At 39.0% G+C, this 19942-nt stretch overlaps 1 protein-coding gene across 1 annotated transcript in view; it reads right to left on the bottom strand.

The window, feature by feature from the left end:
- The window catches only part of IQCH (IQ motif containing H), a 131917-nt gene extending 122195 nt beyond the window's left edge, over positions 1–9722 (bottom strand). The window contains exons 1-2 of the mRNA XM_059372074.1: positions 9615–9722; positions 2887–3015 (exon numbers count right to left, since the gene is read on the bottom strand). Of these exons, the coding sequence (XP_059228057.1) occupies positions 2887–3004 (118 nt within the window). The 5' untranslated portion in view covers positions 3005–3015; positions 9615–9722. The remainder of the gene's footprint in view (positions 1–2886; positions 3016–9614) is intronic.
- Between the last annotated feature and the right edge of the window lie 10220 nt (positions 9723–19942).

Here is a 19942-nt window from a genome sequence, read left to right as displayed (position 1 = left end):
TTTTTCAAAATTCTTTTGGCTATTGTACCATCTTTGCTTTTCCATATAAATTTTAGAATTGGCCTGTCAATTTCTACAAAAATATTCTTTTGATCTTGATTTGGAGTGCATTGAGTATATAGACAACTTTGGGATGATTAGCATAACAATATTGAGTCTTTGAATCTGTGACCATGGCCTACCTTTCCATTTATTTAGGTCTTACTTGAATATTTTTTTAGTTAGCATTTTGGAGTTTTAATATTCAGATCTTGCACATCCTTTTTAGTTTTCTGCCTAAGTATTTAATTATTTGGTATTATTTTAATGGCATTGTTTTTGTTGTTGTTGTTGTTTTAAGTATACACTACACGTGGAGCTCAAACTCGTGACCCTGAGATCAAAATTCACATGCTCTATTGATTGAGCCAGCCAGACACCCTGGCATTGTTTTTTAAAATCCAATTTCCAATTGTTCATTTCTAGTGTATAGAAATTCAATTATATTTTATATGTTAATTTGGTATCCTGAAACCGTGCTAAACTTTCTTATTTATTCTATTATCTTTTTTTTAGATCTTGCAAATTTTCTATGTAGTAATCATTCTGTTCCTAAAGAGAGACAGTTTAATTTCTTGATTTTTTGTTCTTTTTCTTACCTCATTGTATTGGCTAGGACTTTCCATACAATATTGAATATGTGTGGTAAGAGTGGATGTCCTTGCCTTGTTCCTGATCATAATTATAGAGAATGCAGTTGGTCTTTCACTATTAAGTATGATTTTAGCGGTGGATGCCCTGTATCAGGCTGAGAAAGTTCCCTTTTATTTTTAGTTTGCTTAGGGTTTTTTTTTTTTTTTTAAGTATTATTGTTGAATGGATGTTGCATTTTATTTTATTTTTATGTATTAAGATGGAGATGGTCATATGGTTCTTCTTCTTTAGTCTATTGATATGATGATTTACATTGATTGGTTTTTTTTTAATTTTTAATTTTTTAATTTTTTATAAACATATAATATATTTTTATCCCCAGGGGTACAGGTATGTGAATCGCCAGGTTTACACACTTCACAGCACTACATTGATTGATTTTTTTAAGTGTCAAAACAGTCTTGTATTCTTAGGATAAACCCTATCTGGTCATGATATATTATTCTTTTTTTATATTATGGAATTCAATTTGTTAATATTTTGTGGAGGATTTTTATATGTATTTTCATGAAGGAAAACAGACTGTGGTTTTCTTGTCTTCTAATGTCTTTAGTTGTGATATCAGGGTGAATGGTAATCAGGTAAGATGGTCTGAGGAGTGTCTTCTCTTTTCTATTTTCTGGAAAAATTTGTGAGGAATTGGTAATATATCAACCTCTTGTTTAAATCTTTTAGTGGGCTCTTATTATACTTAGTTAAATCCAACTCCTCATCATGGTTTGCTCATTTGTGTTAGTTCTGCTATAGTAAAATATGTTTACAGGGAAAGATCCTAAAACACATAGAGTGGTTTAAACCAATTAAGAGTTTATTTCTCTCTCACACAAGAGTTGAAAGGAAGACCGTCCCAGGTTGGTAGGGCAGCTCTGCCGGATTTGGGAGATGGAACATGGAGTTCCCCCTGTGACTCTCAAGTGCTTCCCTATCACATCTGCCTCCCAGCTAGCCAGAGAGAGGAAAGGAAAGGGGGAGACCATGCTCCTTTCCTCTTATAGGCTCAGCCCAGAAGTTTCTCTTCCTACTTTGCTTTCTTCCTCTTTGTCCAGAACCTGGTCACATGGCACAGCTAGCTGGAAGGAAGCCTGGGAAATGTTGTCTTTAGCTAAGCTGGCATGTGCCCACTCATGGCTCCATTACTGTGGAAATAGGGAAGAATGAAAACTGAGGACAACTCGTAGTCTCTGCTCCAGGCTATGTCATGTCATTGCCCTCTATTTTCCAGCCTCATCTCCTCCCTTCTCTCCCTGGCTTTTGGCTCTCCAGCTATACCACCCTTGCTCATTCCCTCTTTAGTCCTTAGGCCCTTGTATCTGTGCTGGCCTATATCTAGAATGCTTTTCCCTAGATCTTTTCATGACTGGCTTCTTGATCGTTTGTACCTCAACTCACCTCAACTCAAGCATTATGCATGTTCTGAGAGGCATTCCCGACCCTTCCCTCACAAGCAAAGTGACTACTTCCTTATCATTCTCTCATTCGTGTTGTTTTATCTCTAGAACTTAACACTAGCTCAAATTCTCATTTACTTACCTGCTTGTTATCAGTTTCTCCCATTGGAATGTAAGCACCATGGGGGCAGAAATGTTGTCTGAGTTATTCTATTCTCTTTTGGATCCCCAGCCCTTTATCAAAGGTTGCTACCTTTGATAAAGCATGCATTCAACAAATATTTGTTGAACAGATGAATTCATTTAGCCCCATCCACTTTATTTTACAACTGGGGAAGCTGGAGCCCAGACAAAGGAAATGGCTTGCCTGAGTTTCCACAAGTAGTAGAGTCCCATGTTGGCACTTTTCTTGAACACCTGATTTCATCTAGGCTCTTCTTTGAAGTCTATTATCTCCCCCCTCCACAACTGTCCCTTTGAACCCCTGTAGCACTAGACTTTAACATCCATTGGGTTTTTATGCTATGCTTCTTTGTATTGTTATTTATCTTTGTTCTGTCTGTCTTGTTTTCCCAACCAAGCTGCGAGTCCCCTGAAAATACCAACCTTCTAACCCAACAGGCCGTGTGTCAGTATTCGATGAAGAGACTAAAGTTACTTTATTCAGTCAAGTGAAACTCAGAACTGTTACAGCTGTCATCTTGTCCTATGATTGCATATACAAGTTGGATACTGGGAGACTAGATTTTGGTGGGAGGTAATTCCTGTGTATCCCCACTTAAGCGTTCAGGCAAGACTGTCTTACCGGCAGTTGGGATCTTATGTGCTTCATCAAAATTATGCAGAGGAGCTGCTCTTGGTACAATGGGTGGATTCTGAAAGGTAATCCTTGCTGTTGGTGGAATCAGTCCTCGTTCAATCATACTTAATATCCCTGAAAAGGAAGGTTAAAAGAATATGATTTTAACTCTAAGCATTTCTACAAAGTCTGAGCTCTATGAATTTCGCAAGTGTAACTTACTCTACTCATCTTATTTTTGAAAGCACATCTAGTGCCTTAATCCTTTGGATGAAGAAAACACATTCTTTTAAGCTTAGTATTCTAACCCAAGATAAAATGGCATTTCCCATAGTGGTATTATAAATAAACTGTATTAAGATAATTTCAGGATGCCTGGGGGGCTGAGTTGGTTAAGCATCTGCCTTTGGTTTGGGGTCATGGTCCCAGGGTTCTAGGGTAGAGCCCCACATGGGGCTCCTTGCTCAGTGGAGCCTCTTTCTCTCTCTGCCTCTGCCTGACACTCCCCCTGCTGTGCTCTCCCTGATAAATAAATAAATAATATCTTTAAAAAATTTCATTTTAAGGTAGAAATATAATTTCAGTGCGATCTCAAACTTCTTTATACATAACATTTCCAACGATCGATAATATTGCTATTCTTTTTAAAATTTGGAGAAATCAAATATACAGTCTTCATAACAAAGGAGAGAAGAAAGAAAATCTATGTGCTTGTAACTATTCCCCTGTTGTTACAATGAGTCATGTTTTATAAAAGAAAGTTATTTTTAGGGGCGCCTGGGTGGCTCAGTCAGTCAAGCAGCTGACTCTTGATTTCAGCTCAGGTCATGATTTCAGTGTCATGAGATTGAGCCCCCCATGTTGGGCTCCATGCTGGGCGTGAAGCCTGCTGGAGATTCTCTCTCTCCCTCTCCCTCTGCCCCTCACATTCTGCTCTCTCAATCTCTCTAAAAACAAAACAAAACAACAACAAAGAGAAACTCATTTTTAGACATATCTCACGTCACCAGAAGATGTGATTGCCCAAATAGATGAATTTAGTGTAACTGTGCAACATGGATAGTATTAACGCACCTAATTGACAATTCCTAGAACTCGTACTATATCCGCTTGGCTGGGACCGGCGCTTTTAAAGGCCAAAAGACTGTTAAATAAATTAATTAATCAATCCAGGAGGAATTGAGCAAAGCCTTCTGGCAGGTGTAATGCTTTCATTAAGGTGGATCTATTGTGTGGAGGCCAGAAAGCCAGGGAGGATGTGAAACACCCTTGTGATAGGGCTTCAGCCTCTTGTTGCTCTCATTTAATAGGAAGGACAGTAAGGCACTCTGGGTCTCAAGGAAACCCTCGTCTGCATGCCGTGTACCAAGCTGGACTAAGCTGAAGAAGTTGGCCCAGATTCTAAGGGGAGCAAATATGGTTTCCATTTGCCTGGGGACCTCGATGACGATATTATGTTGTTATTAAGGATACTGAAGTCTAGTATTATAGGAATTCAGAGAAAGGAACACTGAGGGATTGGGGAGCTGGAGAAGACTTCACTTGTAAAACAATGATTCCAAAGAGAAATCTTCAGTTTGCTTACTGCAGGATCATTTTGGGGGGGTGGATTTCTTATTAAAATGAAACTCCTGGGCCCTCTCCCGAGCCTGTCTAAATTTCTGAGGTCAGGGCCTGGGGATCTGCAGTACTGAAGCCTCCAGGACATAATTTATGTGTCCCCTGAAGTTTGAGAATTGGTATAATTGGGGCCCAGTAATCTATATTTTTTAGTAAGCATTCCAGGTCAATCTTGAGTACTTCTAAAATGTAAGAACTGCCCATCCAGAGTGCAACTCTTTAAGCTCCATTTGAAATGAGGGCTTCAGGTTTTAATTTTTCTAACACTGGATTTAACTACCTTAAGGTATTAAGAATAACTCTTTGTCCTCATAACTATTTTCCACCCTTAAATATTAGATCCCGTTTCCAAGACTTATGACTGACTTGCAGATGTGAAAAACAGAGCTCCTTCTAATTCCGTATATTTTCATTACTGAACTCGAAGAGAATCCCAAAGAATATAGGCATGATTTTAACTTTTGCTTTAGTACTGGTTGGAGCAATTGACTTAATTTTAGATAAACACATGTGTGTACATTTACCACCAGAAGGAAAAAGTTAAGACTTTGGGATAAACAAAAGACGCTGGGTATCTTTTCATTGAAATGCTGGAACCTCTGGAGGTTATCTGACCCCTGTAATCACCTTTGTTTTTGATGAGTCTTTTTTACAGTTCTCTAGAGATTAAGATTAATTTATAGAAAACTGAAATAAGTGCAAATATTTCTTGTTTTATATGCATGTGAATAAACTGTCACACAGAGGGATGACGGTTCTGTCATCCCCCAAAAGCCAGTGGTGTGTCCATTTGCAAATTTATTTCGCTACTCTTGATTTGTAAAAGTGTCTATTTGGATTCTCCTTGGAACTAATTGTAACATCCTACTGAAACCCTCATTTAATCAATGAGCTCAATAAAATCTTGATGTGTTCATTTTATAGTTGTGTAAGAATCATGATTTTACTTTAAAATATATATGTCCTTTAATAATTTTGGAGATCTTGCCAAGATGAGCAGAAGATTCACCTGAAATTGTAAGAAATGATGCACTGCACAAGGAACCAGGTCTAGGCATATATTTTGTTAGCAAATTCAAAGTGGCAATAGAAACTTATTGACTGTTTTTCTAATTTCAGTATTACTGCCTATTAAATTTTTGTTTTTGTTTTCTTTTTCTTTTTTGGTTCATGTATGTCTAAATTATTCCTTATTGGTAGATACAATGACTGGGAATTTGGCGATCTCCATAAATGGATTAATGTCTTATAGAGATCTAATTCCTTGTTGAGTGAGGGGACAATAGAGAAAATAGTCTGTTAGTCTTTTGCTTTTCCACTTGTGTATTTTGAGCTCAAATCAGCTAGGAATGTCATGCCCACAAAGAAGGTGGTATCTGGACCAGGAGGTGTGTTTCAGTGTTCATTTTCCATCTGTAGGTTAAATTATAGAGTTGACACTATAAGCTACGTCTATATCTAAGTCTATGTATCTGTCATTCAGAAAGGCCTTTATCTCTCATTATGAATATAGAATGTTTTGCTGTCTCCAGATGGTACTAATAATTTAGACTGTAAAGTCTTAAATTAAAGAAGCTCTGTTCAGATTGACTTACAGAGAGAAGTAAGTGCTTATGTAAACTGAATATTCTTAAGATTTCTAGGAAATAAGGAAATCAAACTTCTAATACTTAAAGTGGCTCACCATTGTCTCCCAAATTCAGAAACTCTCTTTGAGGCTCTTTACTTTTCATGGCAATATAGTTACTTGCATATTTTCAGTAAAAATCTGCCCTCCTTTTACTAAGATATAATTGGAAAAATCACTTATGCAACCAAGACCTTGTCTGGAATTTTATATTTCAGAATGATACTTATTAATCATGAATGACAAGTCACTTTTAAAGAACTAAGGTTGACTTTATGGAGCCAGTGTTTACAAAGCCTTCAGAAAAACCTGGACTGGTACATGTTTATAGCGTTTCCATTCTTGCAGGTGGTAGGAAGGTCGTGTCCAGGCCCAAGAACATTAGGATATTTGGAACTCTTCTTGAAAAAAAGAAATTACCCAGATTTATAGGTCTTGTAGTTGAAATGTGGTGGGCAGAGTTTCTTGGGCTTGATTTCCTAGCCTTAAGATAATAATAGAGGATTTTAAAAGTTCATCAGATTCCTTAGGAAAATTTCCAGCAGACCAAACTTAAGACCAATTATTCTTGCCCACCTGTGTAAATAATCAGGACAAACTAATGAGAACAGCCTTGTTTTGGGGGGAAAAATTGTTTTTGGAGATCATTTTAATGAAAATGGTGGAAGACTGTAAGAATATTATTGTTTAAGTTTTGGAATAAGCAAAAGAGATTACTGGACACCTTTTGAATGGAATGCTGAAGTCTTTGGGAATTATCTGGACTTAGTCTTTGAGCTATTTCACAACTCTGTAGAAATTAAGGTTCATTTGTAAAAAAAAAAAAAAAAAAAAAAAGACTGATACTAATGCAAATAATTCTTATCTATAGACTTGAAAATAAATTCTATCTGGACAAGGAACACACCTCCTTCCCACAGAAAGGTCAATTTTGTATCTATTTGCTAATTTATTTTAAAATTCCTGAGCTACAAATGTGTGTCCTTTGCATTCTCCTTTAAACCAGTTGTGACATCCTATAGATCTCTCTCTCTCTCCCTCTTTTTTTTTTTTTTTTTTAAAGATTTACTTATTTGAGAGGAAGAGTGAGCACAAGTCAGGGGAGGAGCAGAGGGAAAGAGTCTTCAAGCAGACTCCCTGTTGAGCGTGGAGCCTGACCCAAGTCTTGATTTCAAGGCGCAAGAGATCATGACCTGAGCTGAAACCAAGAGTTGGACACTTAAGCAACTGAGCCACCAGGTACACCTACAGCTCTCTCTTTTAATCAACGAGTTAAATAAATAAAATATTTCACATATGTTCATTTTATATTTGTATGAGACCCATGATTTTACCTGTTTTGGGAAGTCATCACTTAAGCCCATTGTCTCATTAAACTTTCATAATACTCTTACTTTCCAGCAGAATGGATTAGGGATTAGACGTTCATTCATTCAGCTGGCATTTGTTAAGTGCCTATTATGTGACAGGAGCTATTCTGGAGGCTGGGGATGCAGTGGTGAGCCAGAGAGAACTCATGGAGCCTGTAGGAGGGCTGAAGACATTAAATAAACTCATAATAAATGTATTAAAAATCGTGATCATCTATGAAGGAAAAGAGTTGCTTAAGGAAGCGACTTTTCCAGGCAGAGATAGAGGCACTTGTAAAGGCCCACAAGAAAATGTGCTTGGCCTGGTGAGGAGCAGGGGAAAGGGCACGTGGGCAAAGGTAGAGAAAGCAGTTAGCAGAGAATGGAGGGAAGGTCCAAGTCAAGCCTGCCTTGTTTGTAGAATTTGGAGTTGATTAAACAAGACCAGAGAGCACCATGCCTGAGGTCACACCCAGCCTAAAAGTTTGGTTTGTGTACTGAGACATATATTCTTAACCACTGAAAAGGAAAGGAAAAGAAAGGAAAGGAAAGCAAGGCAAGGCAAGGCAAGGCAAAGCTTGCTTTCTATTTTAGATGTAACAAGATAATTCGAGAAAAAGTCAGAAAGTTCATCCTGCATTTTCCAAAACATCTCTCTCTTCTGGGTGTTGTTAATCCTTCAGTTCTGGCTGAACTTGTGTGAACCTGAGATGACAGCTAAGGGTATCAAGAACATGTAAAAAAAAATCTAGACACTGTGACCACAGTTCCACAGCTTGAGCTTTCCTGATGCTTCTATTACCTTGCATGGTACCAGACATATGGTGAGTACTCAATAAATACAAGTTGACTGACTGACTGATTAATTACAAATATTATGGCAGACCTGTGTTCTCTGGTGGATTGTTGAGGGATGAAAATGTGATTTTTTTTTTCCCCTGGGTCAAGTTGCCGTGGCTCTAGATTCACCTTTGTTTTGCAGCAATTTTTTTCCCCATTATGTCTATTACCAAAGTGGACACTGATTCATTGATTCATTCACTATTTCATTCACCCTAATTTGAGCCAGGAAGAGTAGAAGATGGCACTAAAGCAAGAACTCTGCTGGGGTCATTCCATCTTCCCAAGGAGTAAATATGTAAACTGAGTAAAGTCATATGTCATAAAGATCTCTGAACAATAATGGTTTATAACTAGAAAAGTAATAGTTACAGTTGTGAGCTTCACACATTAAGGGACTTATAATGTTGCTGGGTTCTTCTGAGTTCTTCTGTTCTTCCTCAAGCAATAGGTCAGTAGACAGACCAGAGAGAGAGCAAAGAGCAAGAGAACCTTTGGGAACCATCTTTAGGTCCAAACTATTTCAGACAACAGGTGGAAAGTAAGATGGGAATAATTAAAGACCATCTCACTTAGTTGTATTTGACATACAAAAGGGGATCCACGTGGGCATTTTTTAACACTTCAGCCAATTAAATGAAGTAGCAGAGAAAAGAAGAGAAGGTACTTAAAATACTCAGGCCTTACTCATTCATTTGCTTACTCTTTCATTTCTTTATTCATTCAGCCAACATGGTTCTGGACACTAGGGATACCAAGATGAAGATGATATGACCTTTTGTTTAAAAACTAGAAATCCACTGGTTTCACGAACACTAGAATTTAGACTGAGACATGATGATTTAAATGCCATTGCATTAATTTTGGCTTCATATTTTTGCATAGTAGTATATTGAGATAAATTTTTTAAGTGCTACCAGAATAGCATCAGAAACTATCTGCTCAAACAACAACAACAACAACAAAACTATCTGCTCAGAAGCTTGAAATTTTCTATTAATATCACCTAAATACAATGATAATTTTAACATGTAGTAACACCAACATCTCAATCAATATTAATTCAGTAGGACAATGGGTTTTAGAGGTGGAAGGGACTCTAGTTGTTGTCTAGTCCAACCTTCTGATTTAGAGAGGAGCAAAATCAGACCAGAGTGAAGACCCCGACTTGTCTGAGGTCACCTAGGAGAATTAGTGGCTGAGCCCAAATTCAAACCCAGGCCCCCTATCCCACATCCCACCTCATTGCTCTTTCCCATAGACTCCACAGCACATAAGATGGTCATTGAATCACTAACCTTTCCTGGCATCTGCTTGAAGGACAGGGATGGGCGTGAAGTAGGGATTAGTGCGATGAGAGGCTGGTAGAACTGTGAGGTTGGATATGGTAGAACCTTTTATTAACTTCTGAACCTTCACCTAGACAACCAAAAATCTGTTTTCAGCAGGCAGTTTTGCTTTCAAAAGAAACACGGTTTTCTTCTTGTAAACAATAAATAAGCTTATGAATAGTTTCATTAAGTTTTAATAAAGTAGCGATAGCAGCTCCAGTTTTATTGCCCATGAGTACCCTGTGCTATTGTCTACTGTCAGGAGTTTGTGTAATTTAAAATAGTTAATTAAATGCAATTAACATGTTGTGATTTCTACTATGCAAAGTCACTATAGTAGTTAATAAAGGAACTATTAAGATTTTGTTCAATTTTAATGACTATGATATAAAAGCGCTAAATCTTGACAGAAGAGGTTTTGAATACAGCAAAGTTTTGTACAGGCAAATTTCCCAGGAAATTATATTAGGGTTGTGAGAGTTAAAAAAAAAAATGAGAAAACTGGGAGAATTTCAAGATAGATATATCAGGGGTCCCTGGGTGGCTCAGTTGATTAATTGTCTGACTATTGATTTTGGCTCAGTTCATGATCTCAGGGTTGTGAGATGGAGCCCTGCTCTTAAGATTCTCCTCTCCCTCTAAAACAAACAAATAAACAAAAGGTTAAAAACAAAAAGATAAATGTATCAGTCAACATTAATAGGTTAAAAATGAACTTGGAGTAGACTCTGGAAAATCTCAGAGAGAGTTAAAGACTTGATATCTGGATCAGTTACAGTAGATGATTACCTTTTCTAAAGTCATTAAATGCCTTTTTATAGTTATGAAATATGAATTGTTCCTATTAAATGGTTTCTAGCTTTTAAAGACTAATATGTATTACATATAAATCACATTTAATTGTATAGCTCAAGTACACTATTTTTACCTTTATTAGAAGAGGTTATGAATTACCTGGGCCCTCCCAGCAGGGAAGAAGCAGCTGTTTGGTATTTATAGACTGATTTAAATGTTCAAATCATTTTCCAAACATTAATTAATCTGCATAACTTCTAAAGGAACTAGGTAACAATTTGCTCTTTAGCTAATAAGGAACTAAGACTGAAATGTTCGTAGATTTGTTGAAGGTCACAAAGTATGCTAGAAATACTATTCGATTTTAAGATTAATCTGATTTTACATTAATGAAATTTGCCATTGGACTCAGTTGTACCATATCTTATTGCTCCTCAAGGTAATGGGAAAAGAAAGGGAAATTCATCAAGAGTTGTGGGGGGCCAGGGGGCAGGGAGAAAATCACCTCCCCAAATAACTATCTATTGGCTAAAAAATGTTTGAACAAAGGATGGTGCGGCTTACAGGAAACTGTAAACTTCTACCATCCCGTGAACACCAAATGTTTGGTGAGGACAATTTAAAATGACCCTAAGTAGGTTTTCTTTTTTTTAACAGGAAGGAGTAAACAGTGCAATTTCCTGCCTTCCAGGTGAATTGGAAGAGGAAAGGGAGTGTCATGGGCGTTGCCTTTTTTTTTTTTTAAGATTTTATTTATTTGAGATAGAGAGGGAAAAGCAGAGCACAAGCATGGGGAGGGGCAGAGGGAGAATGAGAAGCAGACTCCCCACTGAGCAGGGAGCCCCGCATAGGGACTCCATCCTAGTACCCTGGGATCATGACCTGAATCAAAGTCAGATGCTTAACTGAGCCACGCAGGTGCCCCTCCACAGGCCTTGCCTTAATGACAGCGAGGAGTTCAAGGGCAGGTCGTGTCATTATGGAAATTTCACCTTGACAGTCCACCTTGGTCTCTTTCTCATCCTCAGCTCTCCTCGCCCCACCCCACCCCCAGAGACCCAAGACCTCACCCCCAGACCCAAGTGGCCTCCGGGATGTCCCAGTCACCCACGGTACTGTATGGCTGGCATGGCCCGTGCATAGTAGATTTTCAGTAGCAAAAAGGGAAGGGTCTCCACTTGTCTGATTGATATCAGGGTCAAGGAGGGAAAGGTAAACTGGAGGAAGAGAGAAGAGTCCACTTAAATAAAATTGTCGAGCACCGTGAAGAGGTAAAGTACAGGTTTGGCAGTTTCGGAGCACAGAGCATCCTTTATCTGGATTTTCTGAAAGTCTTTGACAAAGTGCGGCCGACAGCCTGCTCTTCATAGCCCAAGCAGCAGGATCCGACATAAACCACAATCGAAGTGTGACACAAGGGAGAGGTTGGAAGGCAGGTGATGCTAGCATCCGGTCAGGCAGCCAGCACGCTCATAACCCTGGTTTCTTTAATTGTTTCAATTGCGTCCATCTCAACCATGTGAAGCCAGATGTGGTGTGTGCGCCCGCACATGCGCCTGTGTGTATGCGTGTGTGTGTGCGTGTGTGTGTGTGTGTGTGTGTGTGTGTGTGTGTGTGTGTGTAGGGGCATGGAGAAGAGAGTTACACCTGGGGGCTGACATCCTGTCGAGATCACAGAAAGAAATGAGCCCCCTCCGCCGTCCGGCTTCCCCGGTGAGGACGACCTCCTGTGTGTGTGCTGGCTTGGAGGGAGAACGCATGTGCAACCTTCAGCCCTCACTGAGCACCTACTATAGAACGCTAACTTCAGTGCAATGGGCGTTAAGTTTCAGGAGGGATGGGCACGCTCAGGGCAATGGGAGTGCCGAAGAGGGAGTTACTGACACTGCATGCCGGCGGTGAAGAAGGCTTCGCGGTGACTCTCTTCGAGCTCTATGTTAGAATCTGTCAGGGAGCTTTTTAAAAATACTGCTGTCTGGGCCCCAACTCTGGGCCAATAAATCCTCATAGCGGGACCGGAGCCGGGGCATCACGCTCCCTGGGTCATTCTGATGTGAAGCCAAGGTTGGGATGGACTGCAGTAACTGAAAATTGTGTCTGAAAAGCAGCACTGAGTTACAGATCACGCGGAGAAGAGGATGCAAGGAGAGAAAGAGAATGGCGGCGACAAAGCAGGGCACAATACAGATGCGTGAAGATTTCAGGGAAGGTGAGGATCTCAGGTGGCTGGAGTATGGTGTGTGTGCCAGGAGTGCAGGGTGGGGGACAAAACTGGGGAACTGTAGGTTGGCGCAAATGGAAGAAACCAGCTTTATGAAAGTGCCGATTGCCTAACAGCAGTGGAGTATCATCTGCTTCTGGCTTCTCCTTTATGTCATGCTTTATATTTGGGGGCTGGAACCAGGCTCTGTAGCTTGTATAACATGATATGGACTACCATAGAGAGAGAACAATGTTCTTTGTAGCTGGTGTGTCATGGTTCTTTCCAAAACTCTGTCGCTTTATGCCTAAACCTTCCGTAACAGCTTAATTGTTTTTCAAAGTTAAAAAATATATATAGAAAAGCTTAAAAAAGAAAATAGCAATCACATTCCTGCCAGCTAGAATTAATCATTGTTAATATCTTGGTATATTTGCTTCTAGTGTTTTCAAATAGAAAAACCATTCTATTTTATGATTCTGGTAAAAAATGATATATGCTCATTATAAAGATTCCAATTAATGTAGAAAAACACAAAGATGAAAGTTTAAGAAACCATGCCAAATATCATTAGGTGATCCATTATCCTGACATCTTTGGAATGATTAATATATCATTTTATAAAAATAGGATTTATATTACATTATTAAACTTAATTTTTGACATGAATTTAATAGGAGGGGGAAAGGCTGAATTAAACTCAACAAATTATTAAACCTTAAGTCAATATTTTTTACCACAAGATTCCTAGGAGTTTAAAAAGATTCCTCTGCAAGGGTTGGCAATTTTTTTTAAAGGGCCAGACAGTAAATGTTTTAGGCTATTCTGATCCATTGTTATAGCTGGAACGTAGCATAGACAATATGTAAACAAATGGTGGCTCTATGTTCTAGTGAAACTTTATGTACAAAAATAGGTGGTCTGCCCTCAGGCAGTCGTTTGTGGACTCCTACCCTGCAGTTAAATAAAGGTGATTATGAAAAACATTTAGGTTTCTTTTTTTCATTGCATTTTAAATTTGAATAATATACCCCATCTTCAAAAGATGAGAACATTAGAACTCTCTTGCTACCCATATTCCCCTCCCTTACCTCCCAACTTTTTGTTATATTATTATTATTACATTGTCCAGATTTATAATATCCACATTCTGTTTTGAAACCATAATCGCTAGGATTGTTTAGTTTCACCCTACGTGTAAATGGATCCCCTGTCATGGCTCCTCTATGCTTGAGTTCCTCATTTTCTTTTTAAAGATTTTATTTATTTATTTGACAGATCACAAGTAGGCAGAGAGGCAGGCAGAGAGAGAGAGGAGGAAGCAGGCTCCCTGCTGAGCAGAGAGCCCAATGCGGGGCTCGATCCCAGGACCCCGGGATCGTGACCTGAGCTGAAGGCAGAGGCTTTAACCCACTGAGCCACCCAGGTGCCCCAAGTTCCTCATTTTGATTGACTTTTTTTTCCTTAAGATTTTTATTTATTTATTTTAAAAATTCTATTTACAATCAATTAACATATAGTGTATTATTAGTTTCAGGGGTAGAATTTAGTGACTCATCAGTTGCATAGAACACCCAGTGCTCATTACATCAAGTGCCCTCCTTAATGCCTGTTACCTAGGTATCCCATCCCTCCACCCATCTTCCCTCCGGCAGCCCTCAGTTTGTTTCCTACAGTTAAGAGTCTTTTACAGTTCATCTATTTATTTATTTTTGAGAGAGAGAGAGAAATACAGTGATAACAAGAATGGGGGAGGGACAGAGGGAGAGGAGAGAGGATCTTGAGCAGACTCCACGCTGAGCGTGGAGCCTGATGCAGGGCTCAATCTCATGACCCTGAGATCATGACTGAGCCGAAATCAAGAGTCAGCTCAACTGACTGGGCCACACAGGCTCCTCTATTTTAATTGATTTCTTAATTTCAGTTGCCTGCCTTTGGTTAAAAAGCAGTCCTTTCCAATCCATCAAAATTCTTGAGGAGAAGAACACAGGCAGCAACCTCTTCGATCTCAGCCGCAGCAACATCTTCCTAGGAACATCACCAAAGGCAAGGGAAGCAAGGGCAAAAATGAACTATTGGGATTTTATCAAGATCAAAAGCTTTTGCAAAACTAAAAGACAACTGACAGAATGGGAGAAGATATTTGCAAACGACATATCAGATAAAGGGCTAGTGTCCAAAATCTATAAAGAACTTAGCAAACTCAACACCCAAAGAACAAATAATCCAATCAAGAAATGGGCAGAAGACATGAACAGACATTTCTGCAAAAAAGACATCCAGATGACCAACAGACACATGAAAAAGTGCTATGGAGCAGCTATCACTCAGCATCAGGGAAATACAAATCAAAACCACAATGAGATATCACCTCACACCAGTCAGAATGGCTAAAATTAACAAGTCAGGAAATGACAGATGCTGGTGAGGATGTGGAGAAAGGGGAACCCTCCTACACTGTTGGTGGGATGCAAGCTGGTGCAACCACTCTGGAAAACAACATGGAGGTTCCTCAAAATGTTGAAAATAGAATTACCCTATGACCCAGCAATAGCACTACTGGGTATTTACCCTAAAGATACAAACGTAGTGACCCGAAGGGGCACATGCAATGCTTATAGCAGCAATGTCCACAATAGCCAAACTATGGAAAGAACCTAGATGTCCATCAACAGAAGAATGGATAAAGAAGATGTTGTATATATACACAATGGAATACTATGCAGCCATGAAAAGAAATGAAATCTTGTCATTTGCGATGACGTGGATGGAACTAGAGGGTATCATGCTTAGCGAAATAAGTCAATCGGAGAAAGACAACTATCATATGATCTCCCTGATATGAGGAAGTGGAGATGCAACATGGGGGCTTAAGGGGGTAGGAGAAGAAAAAATGAAACAAGATAGGATTGGGAGGGAGACAAACCATAAGTGACTCTTAATCTCACAAAAAAACCTGAGGGTTGCTGGGGGGAGGGGGGTTGGGAGAAGGGGGGTGGGGTTATGGACATTGGGGAGGGTATGTGCTATGGTGAGTGCTGTGAAGTGTGTAAACCTGGCGATTCACAGACCTGTACCCCTGGAGATAAAAACGTATTATATGTTTATAAAAAAATAAAAAATTAAAAAAAAGCAGTCCTTTCCAACAAGTGTTCATGAATATTTAATACTTGAATGATACCTGGGGTCATCCTTTCTTTTCTCAAAATTTTGCAGACACTGACCCATTGTCTTCTACAATGACTGTTGTGAAATCTGATAGTAGCCTGATTCCTCACCCCTTGTTGGTGATTTTGGTGATTTTTCTTTCTGCCTGGATGTCTGAAACATTCCTCATTTTTGAAGTCCACGTGTTTAACTAGAAAATACCTTGATGTCATACTCAAAATCAAAATTTCCTGGGATTCAGTGCTTTCTTTCCACTTGTAGATCTCATTCTTTCTTCACTTGTGGAAAATTTTCTTCCATTATATTGTTGGATATATCTTCTCTTTCATTTGCTGGGTTCTCCATTTTAGAGATACCAAGTGTCATTAAGTGTTGGCCCATCTTTATCCTTCATGTTGTAGTACCTAACTGTTCATTCTCTCCTGGTTCATTTTAGAATAGAATGCTTTTAGCTGAGTGTATGGCTGTCCAGTCCAGACTCTGTTTCCCATTGTCCCTGGTGGCTAAATGTGGACTTGTGACCAAATTCAGACCAGTAAGACATAAGCAACAGTGATAAGCATAACCTTTGGTCCATCTCCTTAGAATGCTTGCCCTGGACTATTTTTTTCCTTTCTGTAGGCTAAAACATGTGTGTAAAACATGGGTGTAGAGAGGAGTCAGCTTCAGCCACTGGAACAAGAATGTCTGTAACCACAGGAATGAGATGAGACAGCATCCAGACAGAAAGAACCCTCTCTCAGTTATGTTAGAGACTTCTTACCTATGGACTGTTTTGTGAGTGAGAAATAAACTGATCTATTTATGGCATTATATTTTTGGATTTCTTTGTTATAGCAGCTTAGCCTATAACAAACTACTATGCATTATCTATTAACTTCTAATTAATTTCCTTTGTCTTTTTCCTTTGCATTTGCTGTGCTTACAGTCTTTTCTCCATGCCCATATTTCAGTGTTGAGCAGTGTCTGCTCTATTCTTCCTATTTATAGTTTATTTATTAGTTCCATAAAGTATTTTGGTATTCAATTTGTTTCCTTGTGTCTGCAACCTCCCTTTTTTAAAAATCTCATTCTGCTATTTTATCATCTCCTGGCTGAGCTCTAGTTTTACTTAATTTATGTTCCTATCAAGCTGTGCTATAATGTGAAGAAATTGTGAGAAAATTCCTTCTGTTCCTTGAGTTCGATTTTTTTTCTGGGTTAGGTTTTGTCTTTTGCAGCCCATGGTAGTCCCTCTCTCCCCTCCCACACTTTTGTTAGCTCTGGATGAAATACTGGCCTTTATATAATAAATCAGTATAGTGGCCATACCATTTCTTTCCCCCTTGTATGTTCTTGGGCAGCTTTGCCCCAACTATCTGCTTGCTCTGATGTAGCATCTCCTTCCCTGTTGTCTGCTACCTGTGTGTTTTCTTTCCCAGCAACATGCGAGAACTGGGTATTCTGAGTGTTCTCAGCCTTTCTGTTATCTGAGGGCTTGGGTCAGGGAAGCCTCTGTTTTAGGATACATGCAGTCTTTGTTAAAATATGTGGGCTGTTCTCCCTCTCCCAAGATTTTGATGAACATCCTGTACCAGAATTTTCTCTACTTCGTCCTCCCTCCCTCCCTCTAGCCCCAAGGGTTTTGGGTCATTTCAACAGAATCCTGAAAATGTCACTTTTCTCTGGAAGAATTAGACACGTTATTTGCTTTCCAATTTCACCTCTTTCTTCCAAGTCCCCTTGTCAAAAGAGAAAAAAAGATAAGGATGCCTGCTTGATTGTCTTCTCTCCAGATTTTGTAGCATTTCTAAGAATCTCAATATTTTGATAATTTACCAGCAATATTTCTGAGGGGCAGGGAGGGGTGAGGTTTGGAAGTATGTCATGCCCTTCTACTGTGCTCCAGAATCTTCTGCTTGGAGAATTTAAAACTGCATGGCCAGATTCTACAACCCTGCACATCCAATCCTGCCCCAGTCCTCCTCCCCATATGATGGATGGCATACTAATGATCGGGAAGGGAAAATAGCTAGGACACACATCCAATCTGCCTAATAGAGGCAGAACTAAAAGGGCACATCACTTCTTCATGGCACAGTGCTTCTTACTACATTTTCTTGCTTCCTGAGTTCTTGAAACTTTCAAGCCAGACACAGCTCAGGTCACCAGCCCTACTCCTGTCCTCATGGTAAAACCATATCACTCTGTCCCCTTTCTCAGCATCATTTCATAGAGATAGGAACTTCACTTTCTCTCAGACTAAGGATTATCAGCATTCTTGGAGCTAGAAGAAAAACTCCCTTGGGAGGCATCTGTGGCATAAGAGCAAAGGTCATGGACTTGGAGCACTGGATTTCCATCCTACCTCTGTCATTTAATTAGCAATGTGTTGGGGAAAGTAATTTAATTTTGCTGAGTCTCAGTTGTGTCTTCTGTAAAATGTGGATATTCTTAGCTGCCGGGCAGCTGAATTTTATGTAAAGAATTTGTTCCTAGAGGCATTTCATAATTCTGAACTCACAGAATTGAGACAGTCTGACAAAGAATGGCAGCTATGACAAACTTCTGCATGGCTTCCAATGTGCTACACAGTCAGAAACTACATTTCCCAGCCTCCCTTTGCAGATTGATATGTTTTAGAGACAGGATTCTGGCCAGTAGTATAGCAATCATAGTGACTTTACTGTTGGAATACAGACATGATGGTGGGAGCCTGGCAGCCCTCTTAGCCATGTTAGATCACAGATAGAAAATGTGGGGGTGCCTGACACTGCATAACAGCCATATCAGTCATAAACTATGTAACATGAGAGAAATCACTGCTGTGTTTAATCTACTGTTATTTATTACATTTGTGGAATTTATATCCTAATAGTACAGAGCATTTTTAGTTACTCAGATGGTGTTTCTCTGTGGAAACTCCAGCATAAATATACCTTAAGTTCACTCAGACTGCACCAGCTTTATAAAAAGTGAAATTTATTTTATTTTTTTAAAGTTAGGGGGATTTGAATTATCTCAAACTCTGTGTATGCAGCAATAATTTATTATTATTATCTTATGTCATGGTATTTCAAATTTATATAATCCAATTTTGCATAAAACTCAGCATCACTGATCTTTCATGAGGCCATTGTGAGGAATTACTGAATTAATATATAAAGATGCACAATATAAACTTTTTTCATATCAGAAATTGGGGGTTTTTTTACATAAAAATTTTATCAAAGTATAACATTCATTTTTGAAAAGGCACAAATCACAAGGTCATCAGTTGATACATTTTCACAAAGCAGACACTGGGAAGTCAGCATCCAGAACAATAAGTAGAACATTGCAAGCATCCCCAAGGCCTCTCTCATGCTCCCTGTCAGTCATTCCGATAACCCAACAGTAACCACTATTCTGAATTCACACCCAGCTATTATTTTTCTGTCCTAAAATTTACATAAAGGGATTATTATAGTATGTATCCTTTTGTATCTGGCTTCTTACCTTGAACATTGGTGTGAGAGTCACTCATATTGTGTGTGGCAGTATGTTTATGCCATGAAATTTTAAGTATTGATTTTGAATTATAAATTATATTTACAGCTGTACCCAATAAGACTTGAGTCTCCAGCCTCCCACTTTTCTGCAATGCTTCTAATCTTCCTTCTAGAATGTTCCCGCTTAGTTCCGGCTACTAAATTCCTGTCACCTTTTAACAACTAGCTTAAAGGTAACCTCCTTTAGGAAATCACTTCTGATTTCTTCCTCCTCCCAGTTTCTATAGCTTTTTTGTACTTCTCTTATTATATTTACAACATATATTATAAGTATTTGTATAGTATCCTCAAGGCATTTCATAATTTAGAGTTCATCTGTCCTGTCTTATCTCATTTAAGGAAGGAATAGAGCAAAAGAACATTAAAAAAAAAAAATATATATATATATATATATATAACCACTTTGGGGCACCTGGGTGGCTCAGTGGGTTAAGCCTCTGCCTTTGGCTCAGGTCATGATCCCAGGGTCCTGGGATCAAGCCCTGCATCAGGCTCTCTGCTCAGGAGGGAGCCTGCTTCCCCCTCTCTCTCTGCCTGCCTCTCTGACTACTTCTGAGCTCTGTCTGTCAAATAAATAAACAAAATCTTAAAATATATAAATA

This window comes from Mustela nigripes, chromosome 13 (assembly GCF_022355385.1).
Source record: "Mustela nigripes isolate SB6536 chromosome 13, MUSNIG.SB6536, whole genome shotgun sequence".
In the NCBI taxonomy this organism is placed as follows: domain Eukaryota; kingdom Metazoa; phylum Chordata; class Mammalia; order Carnivora; family Mustelidae; genus Mustela; species Mustela nigripes.
The sequence above is the reverse complement of the archived record's forward strand: the minus strand, read 5'-3'. Positions and strand labels throughout refer to the sequence as shown.